This window comes from Dendrobium catenatum, unplaced genomic scaffold (assembly GCF_001605985.2).
Source record: "Dendrobium catenatum unplaced genomic scaffold, ASM160598v2 fragScaff_scaffold_1028, whole genome shotgun sequence".
Lineage (NCBI taxonomy): Eukaryota > Viridiplantae > Streptophyta > Magnoliopsida > Asparagales > Orchidaceae > Dendrobium > Dendrobium catenatum.
In genome coordinates, this window is record NW_021319490.1 from 1,036,462 (window position 1) to 1,055,201 (window position 18,740).

At 34.4% G+C, this 18,740-nt stretch overlaps 2 protein-coding genes across 3 annotated transcripts; both read left to right on the forward strand.

Annotated features, from left to right (window-relative positions):
* The first annotated feature begins 3,108 nt into the window (after nt 1-3,108).
* LOC110115211 (NADPH-dependent aldo-keto reductase, chloroplastic) lies at nt 3,109-7,558 on the forward strand. Its single transcript, XM_020848413.2, has 7 exons — nt 3,109-3,384; nt 4,136-4,186; nt 4,269-4,345; nt 4,427-4,514; nt 4,899-5,171; nt 5,350-5,580; nt 7,364-7,558. Exons 1-7 carry the CDS (start codon nt 3,274-3,276, stop codon nt 7,445-7,447), a joined length of 915 nt encoding a protein of 304 aa, XP_020704072.1. The 5' UTR covers nt 3,109-3,273; the 3' UTR covers nt 7,448-7,558.
* Nucleotides 7,559-10,913: 3,355 nt separating this feature from the next.
* LOC110114973 (ribosomal RNA small subunit methyltransferase, mitochondrial) lies at nt 10,914-18,683 on the forward strand. 2 transcript variants are annotated; one of them, XM_020848077.2, is made up of 5 exons: nt 10,914-11,334; nt 11,512-11,873; nt 16,611-16,917; nt 17,003-17,873; nt 18,347-18,683. In XM_020848077.2, exons 1-4 carry the CDS (start codon nt 11,065-11,067, stop codon nt 17,717-17,719), a joined length of 1,656 nt encoding a protein of 551 aa, XP_020703736.1. In that variant the 5' UTR covers nt 10,914-11,064; the 3' UTR covers nt 17,720-17,873; nt 18,347-18,683. The 2 variants fall into 2 exon arrangements, with proteins under 2 accessions (XP_020703736.1, XP_028553841.1); XM_028698008.1 differs by lacking the exon at nt 18,347-18,683 and having other exon boundaries at nt 10,919-11,334; nt 17,003-17,205; nt 17,309-17,475.
* The last annotated feature ends 57 nt before the right edge of the window (nt 18,684-18,740 follow it).

Below are 18,740 nucleotides of genomic sequence, written 5' to 3' on the forward strand. Positions count from 1 at the left end.
TGCTTAAAGTAGAAATAAAACAAAACTAAAATAAGAAAATAAAATAAAAATATGTGTAAAATGTTAAAAACAACGTAAAAAAATGTAAAAAATAGATAATTTGATTACAGGTTTTATAAAATATGAAAAATATAATGAAAAAAAAAAAAAATGAAAGCTAAAAAAAGAATTATTTATTTATGAAAATAAAAGAAACAAAATAATAAAACAGTAATAAAATATCAACCTGTCCTCTAAAAACGATATAAACAAAATAAGAAAAATTAAAAAAAATATATTTTTGCTCAAAATCTATAAAATAAGGATAAAATAAAAAAAAGAAAATAAAACAATATACATTAAGCCAAAAACAAAAAACAAATTAGCAGCAAAAAACATAGTGAAAAAAAAACAAGTCCCTCCCTCCCCCCCGCCCCACCCCCCCACCACACACCCCCCCCCCCCCCCTACCCCCCTCCCACCCCCCATCCCCCATCAAACCCCCCCCCAAAACCAGTGCCGGGCAAGATCCTGTTTTTCCCGTGCCCGATACATGTTGCACACAGAACAAAACTCAGGAAAAATCATCTAATAACACATCCTGACAAACGCCCAACGAATTCTAGAACCATATAGTCCAATGTGATTAGGATAGTCTTAGTGATATCAAGTTCAATCCTAAAAACTACGAGCATTTGCTGACGAGAGCCAACCGACGTAGCTTCTGTCAATTTTAAGGTGTTTACCAAAATTTCAACCATACCGAAAAGAATACGAGGTGGATAGATAAGGAAAAAATAAAATGTACGAAGACAAAGAACGAAATCCATTATTCGGCATAATCGGGAATTTTCCACTGTGCCAAATCCACGTCAATAGGAGACCATTTAGTTGAATTTCATGATACTAATTGATGAAAACCGAAAAGGTAGGAACCTGGATGAACAAAAATATCCGCCAAATATCTAAGTCGTTGATAGAACAGTCTTAATAGAATGTGAGTACTTGATCAAAGCACATAACCAGTAACTAAAAAAACTCCCCAATAATAAAGCTTAGAATGAAAAAAACATCGATAATTAGCATCCAAAGGAGGTCTCTTAGAAGGAATATAAATCCATAACTATAAAAATATGACATGGAAGTAGCAAGGTTACAAAAAATTCCAAATACTGAGATTACATCAAAGACGAAGGAAACACGGAAGATAGAAGAGCTGTTCGAAGATCCGGAAAAAACCGCTAACCGCCAATCCAATGAAGCACTCACGAAGAAAGGTAATATAATTGTTTCGAGCCATGCAGAAAAAAAACCGCCACCAAACAAACCATGGCGTCCTTGAAGCTTCAGAAAGGAGCCATGCCGGAACTCCGTGGGCGAAAACCCTGACAAAACACTCCAGAACAAAACAGTGAGAGAAGCCAGAAGATAAAAACACTTTCGCTGAACTACATATCGGCGTGACGCCGGCGCGGAGATGCAGCACACCCCAACCCCACACGACACAAAGGGAACCGCTCGGACCAAAACTTCCAAAATCAAAATCAAACCCTCAGCAGAAAGCAAAAAATGCCTCAATACCTCCAACCAAAAATACTAAAACAATGGTAAGAGTACACGATCTTTTCAAAATTATAAATAATAATTTTATAATATACGAGATTTGTGTAGAAAAAAAATTTATAAATATTTGGATATTGATTAGTAATTTTTAGTTTATATATTCCCTGAGCAAATTTATGTGCTCATTAAAAGAATAAATAATTTAAATTTTTTGATTAAAGTGTTACTGAATTTCTCTAATCTTATTTTTTAATTATTATTTATTATATTCTAATTAAAATGATATACAAAAATTTTTTTAAAATGTAATTCTCTGTTTGGAATACAACCTCAAGATTAAGATTTCATAAAATTTAAATTTTATTTTTGAAAATTCTTAATGTTTGGTATTATTTTTTAAATATAAATATAATTTATAATTTATTATTAACTAAACTCTAAAAATTAGAGGACTTATTTTTATAGGCATGCTTATCCAATCTTCAAAAAAACTTCTATAGAATTTGAGTTTATTTTAAATGTTTAGAAATTTACATTATTGATTGAATTTAAATTTTTATAAAAGATTATGAGAATTTTTATTTTGATTAAAATGAGTATCCAAAGAATCTAAAATAATTCTCTGCGGTAAACACCTCAATGAACGGGCATGTCATAAAATTGAAATTGTATTAATTATTTAAATATCTGAATCTAAATAAAATTTAAATTTATTATTAAAATAAACTCTAAAAATTATCGACGAATTTTTTATAGGCTAGGGGCTAGGGGTGCAACTGAGACCAGAAAGCCAGCTCGAGCGCAAATCTCGATAAGTAATAACAAAGAGCATCGACGAGACCAAGATAATGTTATTAGAAGCTCACAGCGAGTCAAGCCGGAAACACGAGTAATTGATTTATAAAGATAAAACAGAAACAAAAAGAGACTCAGAAAACGAGGGACTAGAAACTCAAACGACAGAAAGATAGACTTTCAATACGAATCAATAGTAAAGCTCGAACACGTAAATAAAGCGAGCAGGAAACAAGGGGTGGGCACGCAAGAGGCCCAGACTCCTCCAGACCTTTCATCGAAGAAAAAAAATACAACGACTTGCAGAAGCAGCACGCGACGGCGTGGAACAACACGGGACGCGCGAAAAGGCACTGAGCTCAGAGCATCGAAAATCGCCACTCGAGAGCCTCAACGACTTTTTTTTCTCTTTCAAAGTATATTCTCGAGCTCGATCTTTTTGAGCTACCTACATCGAGTTCGAAGCATCGAGCTTGACATTGACAGACAGATAGCTCGGGCTCATTAAACACCCTTGCACTCGAGCTCGAACTCGACTCGATCTTTGCACCCTAAGCTAGGACCAACAAAAAAAATTTTCATAGTAGATTTTAGCTGTTATTTAAATTTTTTTTGAAAAATTATATATATTACTGAATAATCCAATTTTGTTTTTTTATTAAATTAGTATTAAATTTAATAAAAAATTTCACTGGTCATAAAAATTTTGAATTTATAAAAATTATGACTATACAATCAAGTTCATAATAGTCCCTTTAGGCTACAGAAGATTTGCATCAATAATCGTGAAAATTTGCATGAATGATTTACTGTGTATCGTTCAGCCGGCGAGTCTCCCACGACTCCTACAGCTGCAGGCTCCATCCACTCCATCTTCTTCGTATAAATACTCGATGAAGAGCCATTACTATTAGCCTTCAGTTTTCTTTTCCCTCCATGGCTAGGTTTTTCGAGCTCAACACAGGGGCGAAGATCCCCGCGGTCGGGCTTGGCACTTACAAGGCCGAACCCGGAGTATTAGAAGCCTCCATCATCGCAGCCGTCAAGGTATAGGCTGGTCTTCCCCTTCCTTTGTTTCCAGTTTCAGCACCGTTTCCGTTTTATTGCTTGTCTTTGGCTCAATTTCCTTCTGCTTACTTTTTTTTTTGTCTTTGTGTTTGTCGATTACTATTTTATGACAGCCGGGGGCATGATTAAACCCTAACTTATTTAGTAGGCGCGAAGAACGCATTAATGAATCTTAGGCGGTGTTTGAATTATTGCTTAACAAGGAAAAACTTTTTTAATTTGTTGGATGATTAGTTAAATAATAGCTAATCAACGATAATGACAAATGCAGTGACGATTGAGCGGATGATCCATATCCTGAATGGTAAAAATTAAATAATCTTTGATTAGTGAGAGGTTTAATTGCTCATGAGCAATTCAATCCATGATTCCTGAGATGAATAGTGAGTGTTGAGCTGGTTGGTAAGACTAACCCTATTTAATCCATTACCACATACAACAGGTTGAAAAATTATTTAATCTCTCTGCAATATAAGCAGATTTTGACTACTCATTCTGCTGTGTTAGATGGATCCTTGAGATTATTTTCAACAGGCTTGAGTTACTTCAATCTCAGTCTAAAAACAGGATGATGGGGAAGGGATATATACTGAAATCATCTCTCGTCGGCTTAATTTTAGCGTTATTGGTTTATATTCTCTGGGTTCAATTTACTACTCTCTATTTGGAGTGCTCTAACTTGGCTTGGAATTTCAGTTTTGATGTTGGAACCCCAACTGTTCTTCTGCAGGCTGGGTATAGGCATTTTGACTGTGCTCCATTGTACAATAATGAAAAAGAGGTACTCCAAACTTGATTTAATCAGACCATGATTAATGAAATTGACATGTTCAGCACTACATATTTGGCTGTCATTATTGCAGATTGGATCAGCTTTAAAGAAACTATTTGAAGATGGTATCGTGAAGCGAGAGGACTTGTTTATCACCTCTAAACTATGGTTGGATTTATTTCTCTCATGGTTATTTGTATTCTAGATGCTTTTTTTTTTTTTTAATTATTTGGTGAAATACTTTTGCAGGTGTAATTATCATGCACCTGAAGATGTGCCTGAAGCAATCGATTTAACCTTGGAAGACTTGCAGCTTGATTATCTTGATCTGTACCTTGTAAGTTTGTTATAAATAATCTGTAATCTTGAAATGAAGTTTTTAATCATAGTGAAAATATATTCGGCTCTGGTATGCTATCTGCTTTGCTCTGTTTGGAGCCAAATTTTTGTTTAAATGTTGGCAGACTAAGGCTTTGTTTGGGACGGCTTTCTCATTGCTTCTTAAAGCAAATTTCTAGTACAAAAATTAAAATTTTTATACTAAAAAGTTGCTTTAAGAAGTAGTAAGAACGCCGTCCCAAACGAAGCCTAAATTGCACAAAATTGTATGGTCCATCATCCTTAATTTATATTTGAGCTGCAGCTGTTTCGGTTTGATTTTCACATGGCATGCTTACCATATCTAAGATGCTAATTCCCTGCTCATTTTTGTTATGTGAAGATTCATTGGCCTTACCGCCTTAAGAAGGGTGGCAGTCCAACTCCAGAAAACTTTATTCCGCCTAATTTACCGGCTACTTGGGAAGCCATGGAAAAGTTGTATGCTTCAGGTAAAGTTCGAGCCATTGGCGTTAGCAATTTTTCTTCAAAGAAATTACAGGATTTGCTAGCAGTTGCACATGTCCCCCCAGCTGTCAACCAGGTAGAATGCCACCCTGGGTGGCAACAGACCAAACTTCATGCATTCTGTCAATCAACTGGCATTCACATCTCTGTAAGCTTTTCATTCCGTTTAAAGCTAATGCATCATAAACTTTGACAAAGATATAGGGTTCATTTGGAATGGCTTTCTTATTGCTTCTTGTACTAAAAATCTACTTTAATAAGTAGTAAGAAAGCTGCCCTAAATGAAGCCACAGTGTCAGCTATCCGCCACTCAATTCATTTTGCAGGCTTATGCTCCATTAGCTCGATCAACCGAAGTCCTTGGACACCCTATTGTGAACATGGTGGCTGAGAAATTGGGCAAAACTCCTGCTCAGGTTATTCTACGGTGGGGGATCCAATCGGGTCACAGTGTTCTTCCCAAGAGCGTAAATGAAACACGGATTATGGAAAACATTGAGCTTTTTGATTGGTCTATTCCTGATGATTTGTTTGCCAAATTTTCTGAAATTGAGCAGGCAAGTTGCTTCTCTTTTTTTTTTTTACTTCATTTTGCTTTTATTTAGGTTGTCTTTCTTAACTAATTTAATTTGGCCTATTAATTCAAATACGTACTGCATGCCTACTGTTTATGTGATTATCTGTACGTCCTTACGAAGCGAACTTTACATAAAAAAAAAAGATTACTTAGCAAAATATTTAGCAAGGCATCTTTTACATGTTACCAGTATCAAGCTAAACTTACATGAGTTTGGAGATTAATCACACATTAGAAGGGAAATAAAAATGGAGTTCCTAAGAGTTCTAATAAGCTTAATCTCTTTTGGGTCCATTGGTATCCGTTACTAATAAGATTAATCTTCATGTTGCTCTTGCTCGGTGCCAAGGTAGTCATCTTTCTTTCTTCCGCGCATTTTTTCGGCCAAACCCTGTTAAATCTGCCGAACGACGGGATTTAGATGTAGGCGTATTTACTCAGATTTACGTCGTAACTCCGTGAATCCCGGATTTACGCAGACGTCGGATTTACATGACCTCAAAAAACCGTTTAGCTGGATTTACCTTAAATTCTGTATAAATCTTGAGGAAAATCCGATACCAAACATCCCCTGAGAATCACCGATTGGTGATATCTCTTGTATCAAGTTTTTCATCTACATTGTGGATCCCATTTGCACGGTTTTTTCTACTATAGTTAAGCAAGATTCAAAGTTGGTGGCTCTCATGCATGCTCTATTTGTTTGAGTGACCTCTTGGTGTCTTATGCTTGATGCCTTGATGGCTCCCCTTTGAGAGGATGATGGTTGATATGGGGTAGTCTCATATGATGGGAATATTGCTAAAATTTATATGATAATAAAGATTGGCCCCCTTACAAGAAAAAAAAAAAAAAACTTAATTTCCAACGTACCACTCACTCTCATCCATTCAGATTGGTCCCTATCAATGTCACATTGGTCATAATTTAGGCCCCGTATATTCCACTTTCCTAATTTAATAGTGTGAAAAATCTTGTTGGTGTGCTACATTACAAAATTATCTTTTTTTTCTTTTGGCATTGTATGCTTTAAGCAAATTTTTGTGCATTTCTTGTTGTCATTAGATCCTTTAGAAGCCAAAGTTGGAATTAGTTGGTGTCTTTCCCCTTTTCTAAATTTGAGAAATTCCCATATAGCTATGTATAATTTACAATTAATTTCTCTTGCACTCATATGTATATTATAGAAGCTTCTTCTGACCCTAAATTTTGGGTAAATTATTATTTGTCTTATCACTTAAAATTATAGTTCGGGTTATGATTTCAAATTTTTTTGGGGTTTATTAGAGATTTATATGCATTTCATCCCCTTGTAATTGTGAGGATGCAGTGTAAAATATTAGAAAAAATATTTTGTGCGGACGCCGAACGTCGTCCGGAGACCAACTAGAATGTGCCATGTCACCCTGTGCTCGGTACTGTAGCTCGGTACCGCTGCTTGATACTGCTGACGTGATGCATTCTAGTTGGTCTTAGGACGACATTCTACATCCGGTCTCCGCACATAATAATTTTTCAAAATATTAGGTCAAATGGTATTGCTTGGTACCCCTCGGTACCGCGGCTCGGTGCTACTGACGGTGTGTTCTGATTGGTCTTGGGATGACGTTATGTGTCCGATCTCTGCATAGAATAATTTTTCAAAATATTAGGCCAAACAAGTTTGGATTTTCCCATCCAAGAGTTAGTATAATTTGGATTTTGAAGTAGTGGGCCGAAAGTATTATTATTATAACTTGGATGTTCTTGCTTATCATATGCAGGAAAGGCTGATCCTAGGAGAATTTGCTGTTCACCCTCAAAGTGTCTACAAGTGTTTGGAGGACCTCTGGGATGGCGACATTTGATCGCCCATCAGTTTCTGTGTCTGGACCAATTTACTGCTGCACCTGATACCTTTTCTTAAGGAATTGAGAATAATTCACGGAATTTATAATGCTATTTTTTCAGTTTATTATTATTATTATATTGGCTTAATTTGAGATGATTTTTTTATTACTTCTTAAAATAGCTTTTTAATACAAATGATTGTATTAAAAAATTATTTTAAGAATCAGTAAAAAAGTCGTTCCAAAACGAAGCCTTAATTAGAAGATCCGCCGAAAATTGGCTTAATTTTTTGGGCATATCACCAAATTTTGCAGAGGTTAAGGCCTAAATTAAAGTCAAAGATTCGATCAATTTTGATCGAATTGATTTTTGATCGGGTCATAGCTAATGAATTGATCAATGAGTCGAGTCCAACTAGGATTGAATTTAAATTAATTTGTTTAGATCAGATCAAGTTAGGTTGAATCTAAATCAGAAAGAAGAAAAAACAAAACAAAAATAAAAAATGTTTATAAGGCAAAAAGTGTACCCGTCCAGGGGAGGCCGTGAGGGAATTGAAGTCCCTTATTGGAACAATTATTACGTCATCTGACCGGATGTAGAGCTACGTTCGGCCGCCAATAACATGTTGCCACGTGCTCTTACTCTTTACCGCGTGGCCCGACGACTTGACCCCGAGCGGAACCCGGGAATGCTATGTTCGCGATTTTCTCGGTATTGCTCGGTATTTGCTAGTTATTGCTTTGCAAAAATGAGAAATACCGCTCTTTGAAGACCAATACCATGCAAATATCGAGTTGTATCGAGTTTTTCTACAACTCCGGAGTGACAAATCTCACTCAGGATTGCTCGGTATTGGCTTAAGAATTTTGCCCTCCCGGGGTATTTGCTTAGGTATTTGCTCGGTATACTAGAAAAAACTCGGTACAACTCGGTATTTGCTGATATTTGCTAAGTATTTGCTCGGTATTGTTTATTGCCGAGCAAAATCGACCAATATTTAGCAATACGAGCAATCTTGGGTTCGTTTCGGGTCGGGTGTCGGGGCTGCGGTAAATTATGAAAATGCGGGACGCGATTCTACTGGCGGCCGAACGTAGAGTTGCGTACGTTCACCGGACCAAATAAAAGTTCCCCTTATTGACCGTTGCTAAGCTTATTTTGCATTTGTATATATTTTGATTTGATTTAATATAAAATATTATATGAATAAGTATAAATATTTATGTGTCAGAAATGTCTTCAATCTTATTTGATCTGATTAAAAAATTAATTTATAGAGAATTAACGTCAATTCTAAAGAAATAATGATTTTTTACTGAATCTCGTAAACTGTGAATTGATTAAATTCATTTGATACAAAATTATGATAAAGATAATGTTTGAATGTAAATTTTTTTTAATATATATATTTTATTTCTTATAAATTTAGTAATTTATGACAATTATATATATATATATATATATATTCCGATTGACATATCCTTACCTTTTACTTGATCTCCAGCACGGGAGAAATTATTCTATGTAGGCTTCAGACATAGCTCTATATCCTGACTTCAATTAAATTAAGACATGACAATTTTTTATGAGTTGGCGACTCGACCTAATCCATTTATGAAAAATTTGAAATTACATCAGCCCACTCATTTTTTTTGTTTTTAAAAAAGAAATATACAAAAGCTCTCATTATTTAGGATTTTTTCAAAATAAAAGTTTTGGTACTTGTTGAAAAAAAAGGGGAAGAACCGTTGAAGATGAAGACTGATTTGGAGGTTGACATTGCATTCTTCAAGCAAATGATATGCCCACAGGATGTGGAGTATGAAAGGCAATATGCAAATGTTCAGGAAGAGGAATACTTGAAGTTGAAAAAATTGCAATCGCGGGGTCCAATAGGGCAGCCCCCCACCCCCTAGCAGGGTTTGATCTACTCGATCATTTTGCAGGGTCAAGGTTGCCCTCAGAACAAATTTTGATTGTAAGAGTAATTTTTTAGTTTCCCTTGATTTTAGAGTTGTGAGCCATTTGTACTCCGTGATTTATAGACTCTTTGTGTTTTGAAGATCATAGTAAACACGCAATGTTGATATGCCCTTGCAAGAAAATGCATGCTTCTATAAATCAACTATATAAAATTTCTATTGTGTATTATTATTGTGTATTGTTGTGTATTGATGTGTAATGTTGTGTATTATTGTATATTATTATTGTGTATCGTTGTGTTTTGATGTGTACTATTATTTATTGTTGCTATGTATTGATGTATAATGTTGTGTACCACTATGTATTATTATTATGTACTATTATATATTGTTGTGTACTGTTTCTCAAATTTGAACTCAATCTATCTCAGTCATTGAGAACAAGCAAAATAAGAACAACTATAAAATTCTATTTCATCAATCAATCTCTGATCTTGCTAACATAAATTCTGCGTTGGAGTAATTCAAGAAAGAGTTGTTTTGCATTTCTTGTTTGAACTATCTTCTCATGCATGTTTTATACCACCTAGTTTTATAAAATATATTCCAGCAATTGCTCTAGGAATCATATATTAAATTCATGTAAAAATATATCATTATACACAATATTTATGCAGTACATAATAATACACAGCAGTACAATAACAATAGTACACAACAACAATGCACAGTAATATGTAGCAGTACACAGTGATACACATTGGTATACAGTAGTGCACAACATTACACAGCATCAAAATAAACAAAACATCACATAAACAAAAAAAGAAAAAATGCATAATAATTACATATGAGAGAATAAATGAACATCCAAAAAATTGTCATTTTATATAAAATTTTACGTAGTTGATTTAAATAAGCATGTGTTTTTGCGGCATTCGGCATATAAAATTTTGAAGAATACATTCTAAGTGAATGTGTGTGAAACATAAAAAAAACACATATACCAATGCTGCCAAGTTTATAAATTTTCCGTAGAAGTATTTGAGCTTGTTTGAGAACTTCATATGGCTAGAAGGTGAACAAAATTATGTTGTATTTGTCTTACGACAGATTTTTCAGTTGAAAAATTAAACTCAACAAAACGTATATTGCCTCATAATATATATTGAAAAGAAATTATTAGGTTAAGTAAAATACATCTTGCTCTTAAGTTTTTTCTTCTTTTCCAATGACTCTGCAGAGAATAAGAAGTCCTCCAACCCAATCTAGATCTTAATCATCTGTTTCTCATTTTTTTTTTCTCAAAAGGCACTAAAACTTATTCCACAAAAACACTATATATTTGAGAGCTTTCGCAAATTTCATTTTTAAAATATAAAAAAGAGTAAACTGTTGAGATTTCAAAATTTTTGTAAATAAACTAGCCGACTAGGTGAACCATCGGATCTTAAGAAATTCAGATGTTCTAATTTAATTTAATTTAATTTTAATCAGTAAGTATACTCCGAAGTCCCCCACAGAATAATTTCCCTCTGCACGGTCCTTGCTTTTAACCTCGCGATGCATTAATACTCACATCTCTGTACAAATTATTGCATCCGGTCATAAGTTTGTACAAATTAAGTTTTTTTGGGAACCTATCCTCCGCGTCCGACGAGCGGATGCGATAATTTGCCCTGTTCTTTTAGTTCTTCCGGCGGGCCGCGATGATATTCTGGTCTGCCGTTCTCCGCCATCTCACTTTGTGGAGAGCTCCTATCGTCTCGGGCGCCATAGAAAGAGGTGTTAAGGTCCACTGCTCCGCCCTTCTTAAGCACTCCTTGAGTAGCGTCTCATTCCGGGAAACCCTCGAATGTAAATACCCACTTTCCTCCTTCAACTTGGTTAATTTCTCTTCCAGCCCAAGTAAACCTACTTCCGATGTTCATTTCCTTACAAGTACAAATGATGAAAACAAATGCGGTGAGACTGATCAGGTAAACTCGAGTTTATCTTCGTTTTTTTAATTATAAAGATTTGATTTTGAAGCATAAATCAGCATCCTTTACGTTTTTTCACTAACTTAGTAGCCTTTATCGATTTCAAATTATTGTCAAAGACGGATGCATGTAGTTTGCCAAATTTATTACCTCTTCTATTTCAAAACATCACAGGTAGAAGAAATGCCCGAAGCGTTTCCACTCGAAATCCAAGTCAAAAGGATCACGAATACTGCCGGACTTATGAGAAACTATATTCTGAAGAGCATTGATGTTTCAGTTTCCAGGCCCAGTCTTGTGACCGGAGAGGAGCATGAAAACAATATGAGGATTGGAGATGATGAGGAGGAGAGAGACAATTCAAGGCTGTGCCAATCTGGCATTCCACTAACATTAAATGATAGCAAACAACAAAGGGACAGTATGGAGTTCTGCTGCGCTTCTCGTAAAGATGATCTTGCTGGTGCTGGATCGTTTATTAGAAAGAACAAGAAATATGGCATGAAAATTTATTCATATGAAGGGCGTGGTTTCTGGTATGCTTTGTTTTTATCACTTCAACTATTTTTTGTAAGTATTATGGTTTTGATGTAGTATATTTTTCAGATAAAAGGGTTACTGAGTTGCTAGCTTACACTGCTAAGCGGAATGTCACTTGAGCGCCATTATTGTTGCTAGAAGATTCATGTTTAAAAAGATATAGCCCTTGCAGTGCATTTACTTAGTCACCTAATACTGCTATGTTTTCTTTAGTAGGTGCTACGATTGTCAATGGAGAGTAGTACATTATAGTGCAATAGACTTTTGGAGTTATATCACATAATACGCAACTATAGCATGGGGTACACATGTTTTTAAAGATCGCAAATCATAAAAAATAATGAATAATTTATTAATAATTTCACAATATAAGAGAAAATTTTCTAAAAGCAAGAAAACACAATTGATGTTACGTAGCTATACTTGAAGGTTAAAGAAAGGAAATCAACTTGTAAAAAAAACTATCATGCCAAAGAAAGCAATTAAATTTGCAAATAAAAATATCATGGTTTATGAAATGCATAATATTAGACCAAAGATCTAAACTTTAGAGCTTAGTGTCACAGAGAAATCTTGCCCAAGTCACCCGTGCTGCCTTAGCACTCCTTCCTTGTGCTAAGTCTATTAAGTCAGCCTTAAACTCACACAATGCTTGGCTAGAGAGCAAAGAATGCTAGAGAGTAAGTGAATGGGCGAAAGCTTCACTATTACGAGAGAACTTTTACAATAGAGGTTGGAGGGGTTTTGAGAGTTGTTGGGAGTTGATTACAAATGAAGGGGGAGGGGTCCTATTTATAGCCCTTATCCCATGCCTAAGAACAATCAAGAGTTCCCTCCATTATTCATGAGTGTGGAATTCTTTAGAAAACTCCACATCATTCCCTACACTCTTACATAATCCAACAATACTCTAGAGAGTTTTAAAGTGTCCTAGATTACTCTCCAGGTATCTACATAATCCAAGAACATTCTAGAGAATCTAGAACCTTCTAGGAGACTCTTGACCCATCTTGAGTCTTCTAGAACCTTCCAATGTCATGTGAACCCATTCAGGAATGGTTCTAGAGGACTTCCTGGCCTCTGCTCGGCATGTCACGCCCAAAGGGTTTGACCAAACCTCATGTTCTAGGTTTTGGGCATGACATTAGGTTCATAACATAAGAAAGAGTTTTTGTATAAATCCCATATTCATAAAAAAAAAAAAAAAAAAAAAAAAAAAAAAAAAAAAAAAAAAAAAAAAAAAAACTAGTCATTATGAGAATCACCATCATAAGCCAATATAACCTCATTTACTCCATCATTATGATCATCTATGTCATAATCTTCTTTGTCCCTTTCATCAAGTGTGCTAGGTATAAATGTAGATCCCTTTTCTTTTCTTTTAGGTGTATCTCAAATATTGTAGTTTCTTTCATAGAAACACTAGTTTTTTAAATTGTACTCTAAGTCAACTCTTCATCACCAAACACTAATTTTTCCCCTTTATCCAATTTCGTTGTAATCCATCAATTAGCATCATTCGTAAATACATGCCATGACTCTCATATAAAATTTAGTGGCTCTATTTGTTCAGTGGTGGAAGGGATCGACTTAAATTTGAAATAAAATTTTGGACGTACTTTCAATTAACTCACGCTTTCAACTAACTCACGCACGCCCAACCCCTTTAATTGAAAACTTTGAATGAAGTAAATTTAAAAATCAATAAAAAATCTAACCAAACAAAATAGTATGCATTATTGTTTCTATGCACTATAACTAATAGCACATAACATCCATTATTTTAGCTTCCACTTAGCAGAGTTTTTAACATTTATTGCTTCTTGAAAAGACTTAGGTTTACTATCATAAGAGTATTTATGAGCATGCTTAAATATTCTTTGATATCTTTTCCATCTCTTTTACAGCTGTACGTCGCCCGGTTTTGCCTCAGTATTTTGAGGAGTTATCTAATTACTTTCTTGCACATCATATTTTGAAATATGTTAAAAATATATATATTTTTTGAAATATCCTCCAGCTCAACTTGTTCCTTTGTGACAATCTATTTCCTTGCATTACTATACTTATCTTTATACATGTTTGTTTTATTGAATATAACATTCTGATTTTCCAATGATTTTTTTATATTTTTTTTAAATTTGTAGTCAAATCATTAACTCCATATCTATTGAAATAATGCTTAATGGACTTGAGTTCGTGTTTTTTCCTACCAATAGAATCCATATGCATATAAGACAATCAATACTTTTAAATGAGAGATTTCTCTCTTTGGTGGTTCAATCTTCATTTGAATAGATTATAGTTCTCATGTGCCTTCATTTGAAGTCGTCTACATGCATTCAACTCTCATTTTATTGTGGTATTCTTAAAACTATCTTCTCCATACATTCGAATATTCGTTCAAAAATGTCTAGCTTCTTGTTGTCGTTGTTTGCTCTATTATCTGATTTTTTGCATTTTTTAAGCCTGACTTATGCTCTACTAGACTTTTTCATCTTTTAAATAAGCAACAAATTATATTTTTCAAACAATAAACTGAGACTTCTCTGGTGGAGTCATTTATTTAGATGATGTATTAAATGAGCCACTAAGGGGTATGCCATGGGGATAGTCCCCAAACATTGGTTTATACAAGTTTCAGTTTTTGAGTTTTGGGCTTCCTCCTAGTATTTGAGAAACTAACATATTTATGCTTTTTAAAGATATAGCCCTAAAAAAAACTAGAATCCAGAGACTTTAAATTTCAAAATTTAATATTTGAATATATAATTCTCAGCCCTTTCTTATTCATGTCTCATCCATGGATGCAATATTTATGAATCAATATTTAATTCTATTGTTGCTCCACTAGTTTGGTGTTCGAAGTCATATATAGTATGTCATTCTTTCTTTCACATTCAACCTTTTGTTACCATTCAAGTATTGAAGATTGAGTTATATTCTTATTCATCAAGTTATCTAATGTAGAGTAAATTCCTTTTGAAGCATGGAACATGTTTAACTTTATGAAGCTTCCCTCTACTTCCATTGGCAATTTTAATTTGAAAATCACCATCGTCTACAATATTAAAGGGATCATCATTGATAGAAATAGGCTTTCCTATATTTTTCAATAAAATAATTAGACATGCACTCTTTATGTGAAACAAAGTGCATGTGCACTTTAATCTAGAATCCAAAATCTCATGGGACTATCATTACTGATAAATAATGCATCATGAATCTCTTTTTTTTTTGGTAGCATTCACCAGTTCTTTGCTTGGCTCTAGATTTTTGCAACCTTTCTTCAAGGGGTGGTTTCTTTTCATGTGATTGATGTCACTCTCAACTTAAATTGCTCTAATCTTTGGATTGACTTCTTTAATTGTCCTATGGACTTTGAGATTTGGATACTCCTTGGCTGTGTCCTTCGTAATTCTTCCTTAACTTTCAAGATGCAAAGCATCGGAAGAGCCTTCTGTTTGATTCTCATCTATCAATGACCTCTCTTAAGATTAAGCCATTGTCATTGTTGATGTTCACTTTGTAGACCCATAAAAATTGTTGACCAGCTTAGATTTTCATCTTAATTGACACCGGGCTTGACCGCTTGAGTTAAAACCAACCGGACCCATCTTTTATGTTCTCTTTTTTTATTAGTTAATAAGTTTTCATTTCTTTCTTTAAATAGCATTATCTTTATTTTATTTCATTTCCTTATTTACTAGTTGAAAGCTTATAAATATAGATTTCTTAACACTGAAATTCAGATCAAGTGGTTCTTGCTGCTTACCTCATCCAGAAGGGTGCTGTCCTTCTCCTACTGTCTAGAAATTTGATTTCTTCTATCAAGATTGCTGTCCTCTTCTTCCACCATCAAGAAAACAGCAACTTATAACACATGCTGAATCAATTTTGTCACCAAGAAGTCTTCTCACTGAAATTTCAGATTACTTGTAATCTTTGTTTCTAAACCCTTTACAATTTTGGTGTCATTAACTCTCTGAAAGTGATGAGAAGTTGAAGGCACAAATTTCATGATCAAATTTGATATTAACTGAAATTAAAAGATTGTGTTATAATTGAGTTGACATTTCCTTTTACAAGCGCACCTTCTATAATTCTAAGATTAAAGTATTTTTTTTCATTAAAAAATATCTTATTTATTGCCAATGACTTCTCATATGTGTCTAGTAAAGCTTTTGTTTCTTCAGTCACGATCTTCTCATGCAATATGTAGAAGACATCATTCTTGGTAAGTGATAAGCACATAACTACTAATCTTTGTCTATTTAGAAGATTCTACTTTAAATCTTTTATAATATTTTGCTTCAATGTTCTTACTTTTCCCATAAAAGATAATAATAAGCATATTCATCTTTCACTTCTTTTTGGACCTTTTTTCTTCTTCTTGCAAGATTATGATCTAACTTATTTGGCTTCCTACTCTACTTCCTGTAGACAGGGAATCTCACATAAATTAAATCCTTAGAATCATCTTTTAAATGTAGAAATTTTCTTTTGGCAAATTATTTATATAATTTTTAGTCAATAGAAACTTTTGAAAGTTGTTGGGTTGTCTACAAAAGAGGTTTGACTTTATACCTAACCGCCCTTCAGATTATTTCATTCACAAAGTCGCTGCAACTGCTTTGTAGTTGCATCCTACATATTTATTTGACAACCAAATAACCTCTTAGAAATTGCATTTTCACTATAAAGTAGTACCTCACTCTCCTGTGGTAGCTCAGGCAAGAAGAGGGGGTAGAATATCGTCACAAGCTGAAGCAAAAGGAGAGATGGCAAGGAGAAAGTTTTCATCTTCTCAAGAGTCGAGGGCAGCACCTTCTTACCAACCCTCGGGTTCTTGATTCCATTATCCGGAGAGCTAAAGTTTTGCCTACTGATACTGTTCTTGAGATTGGTCCCGGCACAGGAAATCTAACCGTTAGGCTACTTGAGCTTGCCCTAAAGGTTATTGCTGTTGAGATTGATGAGCGAATGGTTAATACCCTCCAAAATCGAGTTGCCAAACTAGGTCTTGAAGACAAACTTGTTGTAAGTTCTTGCATTTGTTTACTTTTTTTTTTTAAATGAATATTAATCACAGTGGAGGTGTTTTAATTTCTTTCCTTGAATTCAGGTTATCACAGGAAATGTACTCAAGATGGAGTTACCTCATTTTGATCTCTGTGTATCTAATATTCCATATGGAATATCTTCCCCATTGATAGCTAAAATCTTTCTCAGGTCATTCAAATCTTGTTTTCGAAGCGCAATCCTCTTACTCCAAAAGGAATTCGCTTGCCGTCTTCTTGCTAAGCCAGGAGAGTCAGATTTCAACAGGTTAGCTCTGAATGTGAGATTGGTGGCATCAGTTGACTTTCTAATGAATGTTAGCAAGAAAGATTTTGTCCCTTGTCCTAAGGTTGACTCTTCTCTTGTTCAGATCCAGCCTAAACTGAAAATACCAGATATAAATCTAGATGAGTGGCTGGGTTTTACTAGAACATGCTTTAGTAAGAGAAACAAGACTCTTTCTGCCATTTTTAAGCAAAAGAAGAAAATTATCGATTTATATGAAAACTCACAATCAAATATCAAAAACTGTAAAACTACTGAAAATGAAGATCGAGTTGGTGATTATGATCTTGATGGAACTAATGAATCTGATGAGGGTTCTGCAACCAGCTTAGAGTTGGGGTTACAAAATTCGACTGAAGTTCTTAGGTTTAAAGAGAAGATTGTAAGGGTATTGAAAGATGGAGGTTTCGGTGAGAAGAGGCCTTCCAAGCTATCCAATGAAGAGTTTTTGTGTTTGCTTCAGCTTTTCAACAAAGAGGGTGTATTCTTCCATTAAGAACCAATGGAACTAGTTGGAAAAAATAAACCTGAAGCAAAGATTTCTTGATGCCTATCACGCTCCAGACTTTTTGGGATCTAAGGCTAAACTGGAATTTTTGCCTGCCTGATGATCTTAGTAACTATCTGTGAATGTGTCACATAGTTCAAAGGTAAATATCACCTTTTCATCTTCATCAACTTCTATATTCTGTTTTTGAAGTATGTCAAAATAATGGCTTTACTCTCGTTTAGGCTTCATTTGTGACAACTTTTTTACTATTTCTAAAGCTATTTTTTAGTACAAAAATTTGTTGTTTAAATTTTTTTTATACTAAAAAGCTATTTAAGAAAACAGTAAGAAAGCCGTCCCAAATGAAATCTTAGACTTTGTTTGGGACGGTTTTTTTATTTCTTCTTAAAACAATATTTTAATACAAAAATTAAAATTTTTGTATAAAAAATTGTTTTAAGAAGCAGTAAGAAAGCCATCCCAAACGAGGCTGAAGAAAAGAGCTTATATTATGGAATGGGCTTGCTTTTTATTAACTCATCAGCGATGTGTGCAAATCTTATGGCTCTATATGGGGTAAAATGTGACTTGCACCCATACAATTTTGTTTTTACCTTTTCTTTTGTTAAGCAGAATTTTTCTACGGTGCGGAGTGATTGCTGGAGTGTTTGGAGTTACGGTAGCCTCACAACTATAAGACAGATACACTAATGCTACAGTAGAGATGCGCTACTGCTATTGCTGTGCAGGCGATACATGAATCATATTGGAAGCCAGAAGTCTGTGATGCAGGTTTGCAATGATTGTCAGATAGTATGCCTCCTTTGTCCAATCGGTACAAGGTAATTTGTCCAAAATATTTCTATCACAAAGATGCCTCTTGTTTTATTGGGAATTGTGTTGAGTTCTTTCACATGCATGTACATAGTTTCTACTTCGGAATTAGTTTTTTAACCTATCATTTTGATTTTTTTGTGGCTTTGATAGCCATTAGGATGCTTAGTTTTCGTTTGTAATTAAAAATTAT